The 20,312-nt window shown below is 39.6% G+C and overlaps 1 protein-coding gene across 1 annotated transcript in view; it reads right to left on the bottom strand.

The window, feature by feature from the left end:
• Nucleotides 1–20,312, bottom strand: part of ERICH2 (glutamate rich 2) — a 207,089-nt gene that overhangs the window by 107,819 nt on the left and 78,958 nt on the right. The window contains exon 2 of the mRNA XM_053698424.1: nt 1,847–1,903. Within this exon, the coding sequence (XP_053554399.1) occupies nt 1,847–1,854 (8 nt within the window). The 5' untranslated portion in view covers nt 1,855–1,903. The remainder of the gene's footprint in view (nt 1–1,846; nt 1,904–20,312) is intronic.

The following is a 20,312-nucleotide window of genomic DNA, read 5'->3' as shown; positions in this document are numbered from 1 at the left end:
AATCATTGGTAGATGTGAGCAGGGCAAACAATAACTAAAAATGACATATACACAGACACACAGGTGTCTGGAAAAAGCAAGTGATTCAAGACTAGTAAGTTATTGCAGAGGATTATTCCTGTGTAATATGGTGCAGGCACACTAGTAACTTTTCTCCAGACTAAAGTGATATATTCCAGCTTTGTATACATACATATATTATATGTGTGTATACACATATACATACATAGTGTTCTCCCCAGGACCTCTTTAGCAGATGCTGATTAAACTGACCCCCAGGCTAAAATTTTAGCCAATATTAAAGGGATACTAAACCCAAATTTTTTTTCTTTAATGATTCAGATAGAGCATGTAATTTTAAGCATCTTTCTAATTTACTCCTATTATAATATTTTCTTTGTTCTCTTGCTATCTTTATTTAAAAAGCCGTAATGTAAAGCTTAGGAGCCGACCCATTTTTGGTTCAGAACCTGGGTTACGCTTCCTTATTGGTGGCTAAATGTAGCCACCAATAAGACAGCTCTACCCAGGATCCTAAGCTTTACATTCCTGCTTTTTAAATATTGCAAGAAAACAAAGAAAATTTGATAATAGGAGTACATTAAAAAGTTGCTTAAAATTGCATGCTCTATCTGAATCATGAAAGAAAAAAATTGGGTTTAGTATCCCTTTAAGCTTTGCGAATATTAAAAATGTTAAATTTGTATTATACAAATTATCATTAAATACATTTATGTTAAATGATGCAATTAATTTGTGCTTTTGGACAGCAGAAAATTATATAATATTAGATAATATTATACTGCCCCCATCGGCTACTTCATAATGCCGCCTGGCTGGCAACATTTTCTGTGGAGAACACTATATATATATTATTGTAAATATAGGTGCCGAGCTGCCCTTTTAAGTTGCGTTGCATGAACATTACTGCGATCTGTCCCTTTAAGATGGTGAGCGTGTGCTAGTTGACCCTTTCAAGGCTATGTGTTTTTTTTGTCTGTCCCTTTAAGACTGTGTGACCAGGTGCTATACTGCCATTTAAGGCCGTGCATTATTTTCTCAGCAGTTTGTACAGTAGGTAATGACAGGGCTGCTTTAAGTGTCTGTGTACAGTAAACAGTTACAAATCTATAAAAACCTGTAGGCTGAGGGTTTGATACAATGGGGCCTATTTATTAATGTGCGAGCAGGCATGATCCGATATTGCAGATCATGTCCGCTGCACATTGATAAATGCCGACAGCATACGCTGTCTGAGCAGGGGGTGTCAATCAACCTGATCGCAATGGATCGGGTTGATTTCCGGCGATGTCTGTCCGCCACCTCAGAGCATACGGAGCTTGATAAATATGCCCCAATGTATCCATGTAGGTGAGCAGAGGTGGCTGGCTGCGGAAAGTCTATGGGGAGAACAGGGGCTTTACACCCCAAAATATGGCTCCCCTTTTTGTTAGTGGAGACACAAACACTGCAGTATTGTTGGTAGCCCTCATCTGAACCCCCAAACCAATTTATGAATTAAAATAGTGCGATATAGCTGAGAAAATAATTTAGAACGCTAAACTCCGATTTTACGATAATTATTTAGGGTCAATTTATCAAAACAATAAAGAAAATACATAAACTGAAGATAACTGTTTATCAGTTTATTACAGTTGTTGAAAACCTTGTATGGCTTTCTATAAAAACAGATCTAGGCAGATTTTATTACATTTGAAAGGTTCATCAACATTCTTATATAAAATGATATACTAAAGTACATATGGGTTAATATATGCTTTCCAGCTGACATACAAAAAAAGAAGTATAAATCTGTATATTACTGAATGTAATTGCAAGCGTTCACCTGTTCATTGCTGGTTTAGCAGTAGAGACCTTCTGGTATTTTCATATATCTCTCCACCTGTGTATATAAAAATAAATAACTAAATCTGTGTGCAAAAAGAAACTATTGAAGCTAAATACGAAACCATCTTAGTTAATTACTTTTATAGTAAGCTTATGCATTTCTCCGATTTAAAAAAATAATGCGAACTAAAAAGTAACATATTTGGAACTTTTTTTTTTGCCAGTTGTATAACGTATTTTTACCTGCAGTTCCAGTTAATCGAAGATAAAATGATCGTGTCCGGGTACCCAAATTAAGTAAGCAAAACTATGTTAAAGTAAAACGATTAAATATATATTTTTTAAAGTTCTTCGAGCAAAGAAGAAATACGCAACTTCCAGTCGTTTCCATGGCAACAGAAGCCTTGGCAGCTGTAGGATGTGACGAAAATTAAGCTCGGCTAGGCACACATAACCATAGATAATGGTTCCGTGATCAACATTTTTTACCATGTGGTTAGAGTTGTTTATTTTAGTTAGTGCGGAGATTTCTTGCTATTTGTTTTTAACCATTTCCCTGACTTACTGAATGGAAATATACTTTTTGTATATTTCCTGAGCGTGAACAAAGTGTAAACCGACGAACTCTTCTAGAATAATTTGTGGAATTGTTCTCGATTAAAAGGTTCATTTTTTACTACGTAGATGCTGGTTTTAGAATATAAACACGCATAACCTTAAAATACAGTTTCAATGCTTAGAAAACATTTATTTTAGTGCACATAAGTGGCAATGCACTGGGAATATACACTTATACAAATATTTTTTTGGGGGAAGAGGACGGTATAGGAGGCATGTTCTGGTAAACAGCTGCCCCTGTGGTTGTTTTCCTGTGTTTAAAAGGGACACTGAACCCACATTTTTCTTTCATGATTCATAGTTTTAACCAACTTTCTAATTTACTCCTATTATAAGTTTTTCTTTGTTCTCTTGATATCTTTATTTGAAAAAGAAAGTCTAGAACCCTGGACAGCACTTGTTTATTGGTGGATGAATTTATCCACCAATCAGCAAGAACAACCCAGGTTGTTCACCAAAAATGGGCCGGCATCTAAACTTACATTCTTGCTTTTCAAATAAAGATACCAACAGAATGAAGAACATTTGCTAATAGGAGAAAATTAGAAAGTTGCTTAAAATTGCATGCTCTATATGAATCACAAAATAAAAAAATTGGGTTCAGTGTCCCTTTAAGTCCCACACCCAAAAAGTAGATGTTAATTTCTCATTTCAGCAATTTTACCAAAGTTTTTTATGCATTCAGCTGCCACATATGGACCTGACTTGCAGAAATAAATCACTGTAAACCTATTAGCTTATTTTTGTGTGTTGAAAAAATCTTTTCAGTTGCCCATTTTTTTTTTACGGTGTCCAGTTCTTTCTGCAGACATGCGCATTTTCTCTGCAATAACATCTCAGATCACAGCATGTTCTGTCTTGGGGGTTGTGTTTATACCAGAGGGTGCTACAGCAGAGTGCTATTGAGTGTGGGAAATTTCATTACAAGGAGTAAAGCATTAGCATTTGAGAGGATTTCTGAGTGTGCACTAAACAGTGTGAGACAGACTTGGCACTTCAGTTTGTACAGTGTGTGCCAGTCAGGCGGCACATCACTTTCATTTGCAGAGTAGGTAGGACTTACTTAGTAAATGTTTTTTTTTATTTGTTCAATTTCAGATGGTAACTTCAGTGTGGTAGTTGTGTGGTGGGGCCAGGGGTCCATAAAAACACATTTTTTAGCAATATGCAGCAGTATATTTATGATTATTTGACACTGCTGTAGATATTCTATATTTGAAAAAAAAAAACATACAGAAATGTTTCCTCCTCAATACAGAAATGGTAGGTGCCCTTTTGGCAGATATGATTTTTTTTTATTTATATGTATATTTTTATTACATTCCAGTTTACTGCCCCTTTATGCAAGGACTTTCCAGATGTCAGGAGGCATTTTATCTAAGATGTATACATCTGCATAAAATGTTATATTTAACACTGTTCAGTTTACACTACAGCTGACTTAATTTTGAAATACATACAAACAAGCCTAAATCCTGCATTTAACCAGATTTTATGGTATGAGACTTAGTGCCACAGCTTATGGTTCTACCAAGACCATATAGAGTACAGTATTTTCAAAATCGATAAGTACAGCTGACAGATGGGAACATTTGTAAACCAGATTTGAAGTGGTATTCTTGGTTAGGGAAAATGGGGGGGGGGGAACCCCAAACATATGTCAACCTTTAAAAAGTACTTTTCTTCATCTACCCATTCTGACAGATCAATAATGTACAATTTTGAATTCACAGAAGTATTTTTGTTTACTCATTTACAAATATGATTCTTTAAAAAGTGATCTCTTAATTTCTGCTATTTTTTTTATCATGCATGTCACACACTGTTGATTTAGGGGATGGCAATGTGCAGAAATGTTAGCTCCTGTGAGTGTTTCTGTGGGTGTCTGTGTTTATGTCTTTGTGCATTTTTTTTTTCTGTGGATCTCTCTCTAAGGATTTGTGTGTCTGTCTTTGTGCATTTTCTTTGGGTGTCTCTGTGAGGGTTTGTGTGTCTGTCTTTGTGCATTTTCTGTGATGTCTCTGTGAGTGTGTGTGTATGTATGTCTTTGTGTGTTTTCTGTGGGTGTCTCTGTGTGTGTATGTCTTTGTGCATTTTCTTTTGGTGTCTCTGTGAGGGTTTGTGTGTCTGTCTTTGTGCATTTTCTGTGGATGTCTCTCTGTGTGTGTGTGTGTGTGTGTATGTCTTTATGTGTTTTCTGTGGGTTTCTGTAAGTGTGTATGTCTGTGTGTTTTCTGAGGCTGTCTCTGTGGGTGTATGTGCAAGTTTGTGTTTGAGTTTGTGTGTGTGTCCATTGTCTGTTCCTTTTTAGGGCATTTTGAATTAATACTGAATATTCACAACTTTCTACAGACCTTGAGACTAATGAGACCTTTCTGGACAATCCACCACTTAACCTTTAAATTATTGTTTAGGCAGTTCAGGGCCCTTCATTTCAGCCACTGCATGCTGTTGTCATCATATAGTTGGCATCTTCCTTGACAAAAAGATAATCAGAATTCCATATTTTGTCTTGTAAATCTCCTTTTTTGACAAAACTTTAGTCTACCTCATTAATTGTCAGTACAATGTAAACAAGTGCTGAGTGTCTGTGTCTGAGTTTCTTTGTGTGTTTCTTTGCGTGTCTGCTAGAGTGTCTATATGTAAATCCTTATGCGTGTCTGTGTGTTTCTGTGTGTGTTTGTTACTACCTTTATAACGTTTCCAAGTTTGACTACACTTAAGAATAAAGTGCATATACGTTTTAGTCACTTGGTCAAAAATTGCACGTCAAAAGGGGGGTGGGGTGGCCCTGATCAATGGTTAAGGGGCCCCAAAATTTCTAGTGGCGGCCCTGACTGTATATCGCCCCTCTGGGTCCTCAACTTAATTTCAACTTAATTTCTTGATCATTTTGTGGCCTGTCTAGCTTATTTCACCTTTTTAATCCTTCTCTTGTTGCAAACCCTCCAATCCTTAAGCATCTGCGACACAGCCCACTCATGGTTCTCTTCCTACCTGTCTAATCATACTTTTAATGTAGACTTCTCTGGGGCATCCTCTATCCCTTTACCACTTTCTGTTGGGATACCAAAAGACTCTGTCCCTGGTCCCCTTCTCTACTCAATTTATACGTTATCCTTAAAGGGATATGAAACACAACATTTTTCTTTCATGATTTAGGTATATTAGTACATCTCAGGAGTGTCCTCCAGATTGTTATTAGGGTTATTAGAATATTAATAAATAATAATAATAATAACAAATTATCACCAGCAATACCTCCAAATAATATAGTAGGATCTCAGCAGAGCACTTCAGTAAAATGTTATATAATCTCTGCAGTGCACTCCAAGATAGCAATATTAGGGATGTTCAGTAATTAATGACTATAAAATTATTATTAAATATTAATATTTAATCCCAAATTATAATAATATTTCCTAAAATCTGATCAGGTAAATTATTAAAACACTGCAACTATATTTATGCAGTAAACAGGATATTAATTATGACCAGATATATATTATTATTATCGGTTATTTGTAGAGCGCCAACAGATTCTGCAGCGCTAATATATATATGATAGATTATTACAATATTAAAATATAATTAAGCTATAGAAATATTTAGATTAATTAATATTCAATTAAACCGTCTGTTACCCTGGATATGGACACAACATTATTTAGAAATGAACCTTAAAAGGGACATTAAACCCAAAATGTTTCTTTCATGATTCAGACAGAGAATACAATTTTAAACAAAATTCCAATTTACTTCTATTATCTAATGTGCTTCATTATTTAGATATCCTTTGTTAAAGAAATAGCAATGCACATGGGTGAGCCAAGCACATGAGGCAAATATGTGCAGCCACCAATCAGAAGCTACTGAGTCTATCTAGATATGCTTTTCAGGAAGGAATATCAAAAGAATGAAGCAAATAGGATAACAGAAGTATATTAAAAAGTTGTCTAAAAACAGAATTTATGCTTACCTGATAAATTACTTTCTCCAACGGTGTGTCCGGTCCACGGCGTCATCCTTACTTGTGGGAATATCTCTTCCCCAACAGGAAATGGCAAAGAGTCCCAGCAAAGCTGGCCATATAGTCCCTCCTAGGCTCCGCCCACCCCAGTCATTCGACCGACGGACAGGAGGAAATATATATAGGAGAAACCATATGGTACCATGGTGACTGTAGTTAGAGAAAATAATTCATCAGACCTGATTAAAAAACCAGGGCGGGCCGTGGACCGGACACACCGTTGGAGAAAGTAATTTATCAGGTAAGCATAAATTCTGTTTTCTCCAACATTGGTGTGTCCGGTCCACGGCGTCATCCTTACTTGTGGGAACCAATACCAAAGCTTTAGGACACGGATGAAGGGAGGGAGCAAATCAGGTTACCTAAACGGAAGGCACCACGGCTTGCAAAACCTTTCTCCCAAAAATAGCCTCTCGTAAGCCAATCGGATGATGCTTTTAAGCCAAAAGGAAAGAGAGGTAGAAGTCGCTTTTTGACCTCTCCTTTTACCAGAATATACGACAAACAGAGAAGATGTTTGTCTGAAATCTTTTGTAGCTTCTAAATAGAATTTTAGAGCAAGGACTACGTCCAAATTGTGTAACAAACGTTCCTTCTTTGAAACTGGATTCGGACACAAAGAAGGTACAACTATCTCCTGGTTAATATTTTTGTTAGAAACAACCTTTGGCTTAGATGAATTCGCGCAAAAGGAACTATGTCCATTGCTGCAACCATCAACCCTACTACTTCCATGCACTGAGCTATGGAAGGACGTGGAACAGAATGAAGAACTTGACAAGCGCTTAGAAGTTTTGACTTTCTGACATCTGTCAGAAAGATCCTCATTTCTAAGGAATCTATTATTGTTCCCAGGAAGGGAACTCTTGTTGACGGAGACAGACAACTTTTTTCTATGTTCACCTTCCATCCGTGAGATCTGAGAAAGGCGAGAACGATGTCTGTATGAGCCTTTGCTTTTGAAAGGGACGACGCTTGTATTAGAATGTCGTCCAAGTATGGTACTACTGCAATGCCCCTCGGTCTTAGAACCGCTAGAAGGGACCCGAGTACCTTTGTGAAAATCCTTGGAGCAGTGGATAATCCGAATGGGAGGGCCACAAACTGGTAATGTTTGTCTAGAAAGGTGAACCTTAGGAACTGATGATGTTCTTTGTGGATAGGAATATGTAGGTACGCATCCTTTAGATCCACGGTAGTCATAAATTGACCTTCCTGGATAGTGGGTAGTATCGTTCGAATGGTTTCCATTTTGAACGATGGTACCCTGAGAAATTTGTTTAGGATCTTTAAATCCAGAATTAGTCTGAAGGTTCCCTCTTTTTTGGGAACTACGAACAGATTTGAGTAAAATCCCATTCCTTGTTCCGTCATTGGAACTGGGTGTATCACTCCCATCTTTAGCAGGTCTTCTACACAATGTAAGAACGCCTGTCTCTTTATTTGGTTTGAGGATAAGTGAGACATGTGGAACCTTCCCCTTGGGGGTAGTTCCTTGAATTCCAGAAGATAACCCTGAGAAACTATTTCTAGCGTCCAGGGATCCTGAACATCTCTTGCCCAAGCCTGAGCAAAGAGAGAGAGTCTGCCCCCCACTAGATCCAGTCCCGGATCGGGGGCTACTCCTTCATGCTGTTTTGTTAGCGGTAGCAGGCTTCTTGGTCTGCTTACCCTTGTTCCAGCCTTGCATCGGTTTCCAGGCTGGTTTGGACTGTGAGGCATTACCCTCTTGCTTAGAGGATGCAGAATTAGAGGCCGGTCCGTTCCTGAAATTATGAAAGGAACGAAAATTAGACTTATTCTTGGCCTTGAAAGGCCTATCTTGTGGGAGGGCGTGGCCCTTTCCCCCAGTGATGTCTGAGATAATCTCTTTCAATTCTGGTCCAAAGAGAGTTTTCCCCTTAAAGGGGATGTTAAGCAATTTTGTCTTGGATGATACATCCGCTGACCAAGACTTTAGCCAAAGCGCTCTGCGCGCCACAATTGCAAACCCTGAATTTTTCGCCGCTAATCTAGCTAATTGCAAAGCAGCATCTAAAATAAAAGAGTTAGCCAACTTAAGTGCGTGAACTCTGTCCATAACCTCCTCATATGGAGTCTCTCTACTGAGCGACTTTTCTAGTTCCTCGAACCAGAACCACGCTGCTGTAGTGACAGGAACAATGCACGAAATGGGTTGTAGAAGGTAACCTTGCTGTACAAAAATCTTTTTAAGCAAACCTTCCAATTTTTTATCCATAGGATCTTTGAAAGCACAACTATCCTCGATAGGAATAGTAGTGAGCTTGTTTAGAGTAGAAACTGCCCCCTCGACCTTAGGGACTGTCTGCCATAAGTCCTTTCTGGGGTCGACCATAGGAAATAATTTCTTAAATATAGGAGGGGGAACAAAAGGTATGCCGGGCTTCTCCCACTCCTTATTCACTATGTCCGCCACCCGCTTGGGTATAGGAAAAGCGTCGGGGTGCACCGGAACCTCTAGGAACTTGTCCATCTTGCATAATTTTTCTGGAATGACCAAGTTGTCACAATCATCCAGAGTAGATAACACCTCCTTAAGCAGTGAGCGGAGATGTTCTAATTTAAATGTCACAACATCAGATTCAGCCTGTTGAGAATTTTTTCCTGAATCTGAAATTTCCCCATCTGACAAAACCTCCCTCACGGCCCCTTCAGATTGGTGTGAGGGTATGACAGAACAATTATCATCAGCGCCCTCCTGCTCTTCAGTGTTTAAAACAGAGCAATCGCACTTTCTCTGATATTCAGGCATTTTGGATAAAATATTTGCTATGGAGTTATCCATTACAGCCGTCAATTGTTGCATGGTAATAAGCATTGGCGCGCTAGAAGTACTAGGGGCCTCCTGCGTGGGCAAAACTGGCGTAGACACAGAAGGAGATGATGTAGAACCATGTCTACTCCCTTCATCTAAGGAATCATCTTGGGCAATTTCATTATCTGTGGCAGTACTGTCCTTACTTTGTTTGGACGCTATGGCACAATTATCACATAATTTTGAAGGGGGAGACACATTGGCTTTCATACATATAGAACATAGCTTATCTGAAGGCACAGACATGTTAAACAGGCTTAAACTTGTCAATAAAGCACAAAAACCGTTTTAAAACAAAACCGTTACTGTCTCTTTAAATTTTAAACAGAGCACACTTTATTACTGAATATGTGAAAATATATGAAGGAATTGTTCAAAAAATTTCACCACAGTGTCTTAAAGCATTAGAAGTATTGCACACCAATTTTCAGAGCTTTAACCCTTAAAATAACGAAACCGGAGCCGGTTACAGATTTAACCCCTATACAGTCCCAGCTACAGCCTTTGCTGTGACTTTACCAAGCCCAGAGGGGAATACGATACCAAATGACGCCTTCTAGGAACTTTTCCAACTACTTTCAGGTCCTCACACATGCATCTGCATGTCTTGCACTCAAAAACAACTGCGCAGTAATGGCGCGAAAATGAGGCTCAGCCTACAACTGGGAAGGCCCTTCCTGACTGGAAAAGGTGTCTAACATAGTGCCTGACGTTAAAAAACGTTCCCCAAGTTTATAAGTGTGAATTATCAGCATAAACATGTATAAAATGTCCAAATAAAGCAATCGATTTAGCCCATAAAAGTGTCTACCAGTTTTATAGCCCATATTAAGCCCTTTATTCTGTTTGAGACTAAGAAAATGGCTTACCGGTCCCCATGAGGGGAAATGACAGCCTTCCAGCATTACACAGTCTTGTTAGAAATATGGCTAGTCATACCTTAAGCAGAAAAGTCTGCTAACTGTTTCCCCCAACTGAAGTTACTTCATCTCAACAGTCCTATGTGGAAACAGCAATCGATTTTAGTTACTGTCTGCTAAAATCATCTTCCTCTCACAAACAGAAATCTTCATCTTTTTCTGTTTCAGAGTAAATAGTACATACCAGCACTATTTTAAAATAACAAACTCTTGATAGTAGAATAAAAAAACTACAACTAAACACCACATACTCTTAACCATCTCTGTGGAGATGTTTACTGTGCAATGGCAAAGAGAATGACTGGGGTGGGCGGAGCCTAGGAGGGACTATATGGCCAGCTTTGCTGGGACTCTTTGCCATTTCCTGTTGGGGAAGAGATATTCCCACAAGTAAGGATGACGCCGTGGACCGGACACACCAATGTTGGAGAAATGGTATTCTCTATCGGAATCATGAAAGAGAAAATTTGGGTTTAATGTCCCTTTAACTCAAAATAAATTAAATATCAAATATCACAATTGAATTTTACTAGAACAATTTATAATTAGCCAATAACATTAATCAAATAAACAATATGGATTATTTAACGTTTGGATAGCAAATATATCCAAATATTACAATAAAATCTTACCAAATCTCAATAAATCTAATAAAATTTCCAGAAAGTATAATTTAACTATCTAGTCCAAAAATAGTCTTCTATAAGTTCAATTTATCAACCACTTTATACACTTTTAATAAATCAATATATTATTATTAAAATAGCAATAAAGTACCAAGCCAATTTTAAATCCAATTTCTAAGATATTTTTCAGTAACTAAAAAGTAACTTCTGAATATTAAATAACAAACCCCTTTTTCGTCAATAGTAAATTTACTTAATGCTAATATAATTATAATCTAGAAAATACTGGTCTATGAAATACTAAATTATAAATATAAGACACACATTTCAATCACAACTTCAGCTATTACACTACTGCTATAAAAAAAAACAAAAAAAAAAAACAGAATTTATGCTTACCTGATAAATTACTTTCTCCAACGGTGTGTCCGGTCCACGGTGTCATCCATTACTTGTGGGATATTCTCCTCCCCCACAGGGAAAGGCAAGGAGAGCACACAGCAAGAGCTGTCCATATAGTCCCTCCCAGGCTCCGCCCCCCCAGTCATTCCACCGAAGGTTAGGAGAAAAAAAGGAGAAACTATAGTGTGCCTTGGTGACTGTAGTGTATAGAGAAAGAAATTCTTCAAACCTGATTAAAAAACCAGGGCGGGCCGTGGACCGGACACACCGTTGGAGAAAGTAATTTATCAGGTAAGCATAAATTCTGTTTTCTCCAACATTGGTGTGTCCGGTCCACGGTGTCATCCATTACTTGTGGGAACCAATACCAAAGCTTTAGGACACGGATGAAGGGAGGGAGCAAATCAGGTTACCTAAACAGAAGGCACCACGGCTTGCAAAACCTCTCTCCCAAAAATAGCCTCCGAAGAAGCAAAAGTATCAAATTTGTAGAATTTGGACAAAGTGTGCAGAGAAGACCAGGTCGCTGCCTTACATATCTGATCAACAGAAGCCTCGTTCTTGAAGGCCCATGTGGAAGCCACAGCCCTAGTAGAGTGAGCTGTGATTCGTTCAGGAGGCTGCCGTCCGGCAGTCTCGTAAGCCAATCGTATAATGCTTTTCAGCCAAAAGGAAAGAGAGGTAACAGTAGCTTTTTTTGACCTCTCCTCTTGCCAGAATAAACTACAAACAGAGAAGACGTTTGTCTGAAATCCTTTGTTGCTTCTAAATAGAACCTTAAAGCACGGACTACATCTAAATTGTGTAACAAGCGTTCCTTCTTTGAAAACTGGATTCGGACACAAAGAAGGAACAACTATTTCCTGGTTAATATTCTTGTTGGAAACAACCTTTGGAAGGAAACCAGGTTTAGTACGCAAAACAACCTTATCTGAATGGAACACCAGATAGGGCGGATTACACTGCAGAGCAGATAATTCAGAAACTCTTCTAGCAGAAGAATAGCAACCAAAAACAGAACTTTCCAAGATAACAACTTGATATCTATGGAATGTAAGGGTTCAAACGGAACCCCTTGAAGAACTGAAAGAACCAAATTTAGACTCCAGGGAGGAGTCAAGGGTCTGTAAACAGGCTTGATCCTGACCAAAGCCTGAACAAAAGCTTGAACATCTGGCACAGCTGCCAGTCGTTTGTGTAACAAGACAGATAAAGCAGAAATCTGTCCTTTTAGAGAACTCGCTGATAATCCCTTATCCAAACCTTCTTGGAGAAAGGAAAGGATCCTAGGAATTTTAATCTTACTCCATGAGAATCCCTTGGATTCACACCAACAGATATATCTTTTCCATATTTTATGGTAATCTTTCTAGTCACAGGTTTTCTGGCTTGTACCAGAGTATCTATCACAGAATCCGAAAACCCACGCTTAGACAAAATCAAGCGTTCAATTTCCAAGCAGTCAGCTGGAGAGAAACTAGATTTGGATGTTCGAATGGACCTTGTACTAGAAGATCCTGTCTCAAAGGTAGCTTCCATGGTGGAGCCGATGACATATTCACCAGGTCTGCATACCAAGTCCTGCGTGGCCACGCAGGAGCTATCAAAATCACCGAGGCCTTCTCCTGTTTGATCCTGGCTACCAGCCTGGGAATGAGAAGGAACGGTGGAAACGCATAAGCTAGGTTGAAAGTCCAAGGCGCCACTAATGCATCCACTAGAGTCGCCTTGGGATCCCTGGATCTGGACCCGTAGCAAGGAACCTTGAATTTCTGACGAGACGCCATCAGATCCATGTCTGGAATGCCCCATAATTGGGTCAACTGGGCAAACACCTCCGGGTGGAGTTCCCACTCCCCCGGATGAAAGGTCTGACGACTCAGATAATCCGCCTCACAGTTTTCCACTCCTGGGATGTGGATCGCAGACAGGTGGTAGGAGTGATCCTCCGCCCATTTGATGATCTTGGTCACCTCTCTCATCGCCAGGGAACTCCTTGTTCCCCCCTGATGGTTGAAGTAAGCAACAGTCGTCATGTTGTCTGATTGGAATCTTATGAATCTGGCCTTTGCTAGTTGAGGCCAAGCCCGAAGAGCATTGAATATCGCTCTCAGTTCCAGGATGTTTATCGGGAGAAGAGACTCTTCCCAAGACCATAGACCCTGAGCTTTCAGGGAATCCCAGACCGCGCCCCAGCCTAATAGACTGGCGTCGGTCGTGACAATGACCCACTCTGGTCTGCGGAAGCTCATTCCCTGGGACAGGTGATTCTATTATTGTTCCCAAGAAAGGGACTCTTGTTGACGGAGATGGGGAACTTTTTTCTATGTTCACCTACCACCCGTGAGATCTGAGAAAGGCTAGAACAATGTCTGTGTGAGCCTTTGTCTTTGAAAGAGACGAAGCTTGAATTAGGATGTCGTCCAAGTAAGGTGCCACTGCAATGCCCCTGGGTCTTAGAACCGCTAGAAGGGACCCGAGCACCTTTGTGAAAATCCTTGGAGCAGTGGCTAGTCCGAATGGGAGAGCCACAATAGGTAATGTTTGTCCAGAAAGGCGAACCTTAGGAACTGATGATGATCTTTGTGGATAGGAATATGCAGATACGCATCCTTTAGATCCACGGTAGTCATAAATTGACCCTCCTGGATTGTAGGTAAAATCGTTCGAATAGTTTCCATTTTGAACGATGGCACTCTGAGAAATTTGTTTAGAATTTTTAAATCCAGAATTGGTCTGAAAGTTCCCTCTTTTTTTGGGAACTACAAACAGATTTGAGTAAAACCCCTGACCTTGTTCCACAGTTGGAACTGGGAGTATCACTCCCATCTTTAACAGGTCTTCTACACAATGCAAGAATGCCTGTCTCTTTACTTGGTTTGAAGATAAGTGAGACATGTGGAACCTTCCCCTTGGGGGTAGTTCCTTGAATTCTAGAAGATAACCCTGAGAGACTATTTCTAGTGCCCAGGGATCCTGAACATCTCTTGCCCAAGCAAAGAGAGAGAGTCTGCCCCCTACTAGATCCGGTTCCGGATCGGGGGCTACCTCTTCATGCTGTCTTGGTAGCAGCAGCAGGTTTCTTGGCCTGTTTACCCTTGTTCCAGCCTTGCATTGATTTCCAAGCTGGTTTAGTCTGGGAAGCGTTACCCTCTTGTCTAGAGGCTGCCGAGTTGGAAGCCGGTCCGTTCCTGAAATTGCGAAAGGAACGAAAATTGGACTTATTCTTAGCCTTGAAAGGTTTATCTTGTGGGAGGGCATGGCCCTTTCCCCCAGTGATGACTGAAATAATCTCTTTCAATTATGGCCCAAAAGGGGTCTTACCTTTGAAAGGGGTATTAAGCAATTTTGTCTTGGAAGATACATCCGCCGACCAAGACTTTAGCCAGAGCGCTCTGCGCGCCACAATTGTAAACCCTGAATTTTTTGCCGCTAACCTCGCTAACTGCAAAGCGGCGTCTAAAATAAAGGAATTAGCTAACTTAAGTGCGTAAATTCTGTCCATGACTTCCTCATACGGAGTCTCCCTACTGAGCGACTTTTCCAGTTCCTCGAACCAGAACCATGCCGCTGTAGTGACAGGAATAATGCACGAAATAGGTTGAAGGAGGTAACCTTGCTGTACAAAAATCTTTTTAAGCAAACCCTCCAATTTTTTATCCATAGGATCTTTGAAAGCACAATTGTCCTCAATAGGAATGGTCGTGCGCTTGGCTAGAGTAGAAAACTCCCCCTCGACCTTAGGGACTGTTTGCCATGTGTCCTTCCTGGGGTCGACCATAGGGAACAATTTCTTAAATATAGGAGGAGGGACAAAAGGTATGCCTGGCTTCTCCCACTCCTTATTCACTATGTCCGCCACCCGTTTAGGTATCGGAAAAGCATCAGGGTGCACCGGGACCTCAAGGAACTGTCCATCTTGCACAATTTTTCTGGGTTGACCAGATTGTCACAATCATCCAGAGTAGATAGCACCTCCTTAAGTAATGCGCGGAGATGCTCTAATTTAAATTTAAATGTCACAACATCAGGTTCTGCCTGCTGAGAAATTCTTCCTGTATCAGAAATTTCCCCATCTGACAAACCCTCCCTCACTGCCACTTCAGATTGGTGTGAGGGTATGACAGAAAAATTATCAGCGCCCTCCTGCTCTACAGTGTTTAAAACAGAGCAATCGCGCTTTCTCTGAAATGCTGGCATTTTGGATAAAATATTAGCTATGGAGTTATCCATTACTGCCGTCAATTACTGCATAGTAACAAGCATTGGCGCGCTAGAAGTACTAGGGGTCGCCTGCGCGGGCATAACTGGTATAGACACAGAAGGAGATGATGTAGAACTATGTCTACTCCCTTCATCTGATGAATCATCTTGGGCAACTTTATTATCTGTGGCAGTACTGTCCTTACTTTGTTTGGACGCTATGGCACAATTATCACACATATTTGAAGGGGGAACCACATTGGCTACCATACATATAGAACATGATCTATCTGAAGGTACAGACATGTTAAACAGGCTTAAACTGGTTAATAAAGCACAAAAACCGTTTTAAAACAAAACCGTTACTGTCTCTTTAAATGTTAAACAGGGCACACTTTATTACTGAATATGTGAAAAACTATGAAGGAATTATCCAATCTTTACCAAATTTTCACCACAGTGTCTTAATACATTCAAAGTATTGCACCCCAAGCTGTTAACCCTTAAAATGTGGAAACCGGAGCCGTTTTTAATTTTAACCCCCTTACAGTCCCAGCCACAGCCTTTGCTGCAACTTCACCAATCCCAGGGGGGTATATGATACCAAATGAAGCCTTCTAGGAACGTTTTTAGTGGATTCCAGACCCTCACACATGCAGCTGCATGTACTGAACTCAAAATTAACTGCACAGTAATGGCGCGAAAATGAGGCTCTGCCTACTACAGAGAAAGGCCCTTCCTGACTGGGAAGGTGTCTCAACAAGTGCCTGGTGCTAAAAACGTTCCCCAATGTTATAAAAGTGTGAAATACAACTTCAAACTGCATATAATACTTAAATAAAGCAAACGATTTAGCCCCTAAAAGTGTCTACCAGTTTATAGCCCATAATAAGCCCTTTATTCTGTTTGAGACTAAGAAAATGGCTTACCGATCCCCATGAGGGGAAATGACAGCCTTCCAGCATTACACAGTCTTGTTAGAAATATGGCTAGTCATACCTTGAGCAGAAGAGTCTGCTAACTGTTTCCCCCAACTGAAGTTACTTCATCTCAACAGTCCTATGTGGAAACAGCAATCGATTTTAGTTACTGTCTGCTAAAATCATCTTCCTCTCACAAACAGAAATCTTCATCTCTTTCTGTTTCAGAGTAAATAGTACATACCAGCACTATTTTAAAATAACAAACTCTTGATAGAAGAATAAAAAACTACAACTAAACACCACAAACTCCTCACCATCCCCGAGGAGATGCTACTTGTTCAGAGCGGCAAGGAGAATGACTGGGGGGGCGGAGCCTGGGAGGGACTATATGGACAGCTCTTGCTGTGTGCTCTCCTTGCCTTTCCCTGTGGGGGAGGAGAATATCCCACAAGTAATGGATGACACCGTGGACCGGACACACCAATGTTGGAGAAACATAATTTATCCAGTCCACGGATCATCCATTACTTGTGGGATATTCTCCTTCCCAACAGGAAGTTGCAAGAGGATCACCCACAGCAGAGCTGCTATATAGCTCCTCCCCTCACTGCCATATCCAGTCATTCGACCGAAAGACGAGAAAGGAGAAACCATAGGGTGCAGTGGTGACTGTAGTTTAATTAAAATTTAGACCTGCCTTAAAAGGACAGGGCGGCCGTGGACTGGATACACTACAAGATAAATAAATTTATCAGGTAAGCATAAATTATGTTTTCTCTTGTTAAGTGTATCCAGTCCACGGATCATCCATTACTTGTGGGATACCAATACCAAAGCTAAAGTACACGGATGATGGGAGGGACAAGGCAGGAACTTAAACAGAAGGAACCACTGCCTGTAGAACCTGTCTCCCAAAAACAGCCTCAGAAGAAGCAAAAGTGTCAAATTTGTAAAATTTTGAAAAGGTGTGAAGCGAAGACCAAGTCGCAGCCTTGCAAATCTGTTCAACAGAGGCCTCATTTTTAAAGGCCCAGGTGGTAGCCACAGCTCTAGTAGAATGAGCTGTAATACTTTCAGGGGGCTGCTGTCCAGCAGTCTCATAGGCTAAGCGTATTATGCTCCGAAGCCAAAAGGAGAGAGAGGTTGCCGAAGCTTTTTGACCTCTCCTCTGTCCAGAGTAAACGACAAACAGGGCAGATGTTTGACAAAAATCTTTAGTAGCCTGTAAGTAAAACTTGATCCAGATTTAGTAGAGGGGACAAATCTGAGTAATCCCCATTCCACTGACTTAGCATGCATAATTGCAGCGGTCTGAGATGCAGGCGCGCAAATGGCACTATGTCCATTGCCGCTACCATTAAGCCGATTACTTCCATGCACTGAGCCACTGACGGGCGTGGAATGGAATGAAGGACACGGCAAGCATTTAGAAGTTTTGATAACCTGGACTCTGTCAGGTAAATTTTCATCTCTACAGAATCTATAAGAGTCCCTAGGAAGGAGACTCTTGTGAGTGGTGATAGGGAACTCTTTTCCACGTTCACTTTCCACCCATGCGACCTCAGAAATGCCAGAACTATCTCTGTATGAAACTTGGCAATTTGAAAGCTTGACGCCTGTATCAGGATGTCGTCTAGATACGGAGCCACCGCTATGCCTCGCGGTCTTAGAACCGCCAGAAGTGAGCCCAGAACTTTTGTAAAAATTCTCGGGGCAGTGGCCAACCCGAAGGGAAGAGCTACAAATTGGTAATGCCTGTCTAGAAAGGCAAACCTTAGGAACTGATGATGATCTTTGTGAATCGGTATGTGAAGGTAGGCATCCTTTAAGTCCACTGTGGTCATGTACTGACCCTCTTGGATCATGGGTAGGATGGTCCGAATAGTTTCCATTTTGCACCTAATTTAATTTTGATGCATATTGCACATTTTCTGTTAATCCAATAAACCTAATTTCACTACTGAAATATTACTGCGTCCTTCAGTTATTTGATAGATCAAAATGAAATTGCTGATTCAAACACCCAATTATTTATAAATGAAAATCATGGAAATTGTCAGGGGTGCCTAAACTTTTGCATACAACTGTATATGCAGCCACCAATCAGCAGCTATAACCTAGGTTCTTTGCTGCTCCTTAGCTTACCTAGCTAAACCTTTCAGCAAAGGGGAAACAAGAAAATGTGTATGCTCTGTCTAAATCATGAATGTCTTATTATGACTTTACTGTTCCTTTAAGTTCCTTAATAAAGTCCCACAGGTCTCAATATAATTTGTTTTCTGATGATACCCAAATCTACCTCTTTGCACCAAACCTATTCCCTTCCTTGCTAGCTTGTCACTAACGGTCTTTCTAATATTTCATCCTGGATATCCTCTCACTACTTTAAGATAAATGCCCCTGCCAGACTAATCTTCCTTGCATGTTGCTCCTGTTCTGCTGCACCTCTCTGCAAGTCCCTTCAATGGCTTCCTCTAACCTCCAGAATAAAACACAAAATCCTAACTCATTCAAGAACGTGTCTCCAGATACTCTCCCTCCCATCCTCCTCTACAAATAACTGATAATAATAATAGATTAGTCTGAAAGGACCTTTCCTGCAGAAAAACTATGTTGTCTTTGAACTCTTTTTTTTTTTTTTTTTTTCTTTATGTAAGAGACAATTCTATTCTTTAAAAATATTTGCATACATTTTACTAGAGTCTTCCCCACTTCCTCTTTTTGGAAGATGTATTACATTGGCAATTGTTCCATCATCTGGAATTACTCCTGTCAGTAATGATTCATTAAATAAATAAGCACAGATCAAATTTCCCTTAAAGGGGCAGTATACACCAATTTTAATTTAGCTGCATGTAGTAGACACTACTATAAAGAATAATATGCAAAGATACTGATATAAATATCCAGTGTAAAACCTTTAAAAAATTTACTTAGAAGCTTACAATTTAACACTGTTAATGAGATAAGCCTGTAACACCCACTGAAAGAACCCCCTTCTCCAGCATATAAAAAGACCCATTATACAAGCAGAAGCAGTCTGAAATTTGTATATATCAGTATACATCTAAAACTTTGGGGCTTGGTAAGGAGTCTGAAAATCGGCACAATGTTATTTAAAAATAAGCAAAACTATACATTTTTATAAAAACAAACCTAAATGGATCATCTACAAAACATTTATGCAAAGAAAAATCTAGTGTATAATGTTCCTTTAAAACCCACAAATTTATTCACATGGTTTTTCTCTTTTATTTTTGATAAATCTATTTATAAATCTATTTATTTTATCTTTTGATAAATCTAATAAATTATATTCCTTTGCAAAACATTCCTTTTGATAAAACAAAAAGGCACGCGAAACCAAATTTGTGGGATGGTCTAGTCGCTCACAATAAATTGAGGTACTTGAGACCCTTCTATTTTTTTGGGGGGCGGGGCTCTGGCAAGACTAAATAAACCCTCTTTTTCTCTATTTATTTGTAAAAAAAAAAAATCAGTAGATGATTTTTAGTATTTTAAGTTTTCTTTTCAAAACAAAAAACAAGTTACCCCTTTAATGAATAAATGAAGGAACAAATGATGGTGCAGCAAAAGATTAGTTCTGTTGTTTGTGTCTGTAAAACTGTTACTTAAATTGATGTTTAAGGGAACATTACAAATCGAGATAGAAATATAAAACTTTGCATAATACTATTTTTATTATTTATTTTCTTCCCCTTTTCTATAATTTAAGTTAGAAAATTGTGCAATTTCCAAATCCCACAAATTTCTATAAGTAATGGGCACTACCATGTTGAAACTGAGTTCTCTCTTATCTAATATCTTCTGCTGATGTAAATTAGGGACATACAAATTGATCTAACAATTGTTAAGTAATGTTAAGGGGATTTTAAACCCCCGACT

The sequence above is a fragment of the Bombina bombina genome, chromosome 1 (genome assembly GCF_027579735.1).
Source record: "Bombina bombina isolate aBomBom1 chromosome 1, aBomBom1.pri, whole genome shotgun sequence".
In the NCBI taxonomy this organism is placed as follows: Eukaryota; Metazoa; Chordata; class Amphibia; order Anura; family Bombinatoridae; genus Bombina; species Bombina bombina.
The sequence above is the reverse complement of the archived record's forward strand: the minus strand, read 5'-3'. Positions and strand labels throughout refer to the sequence as shown.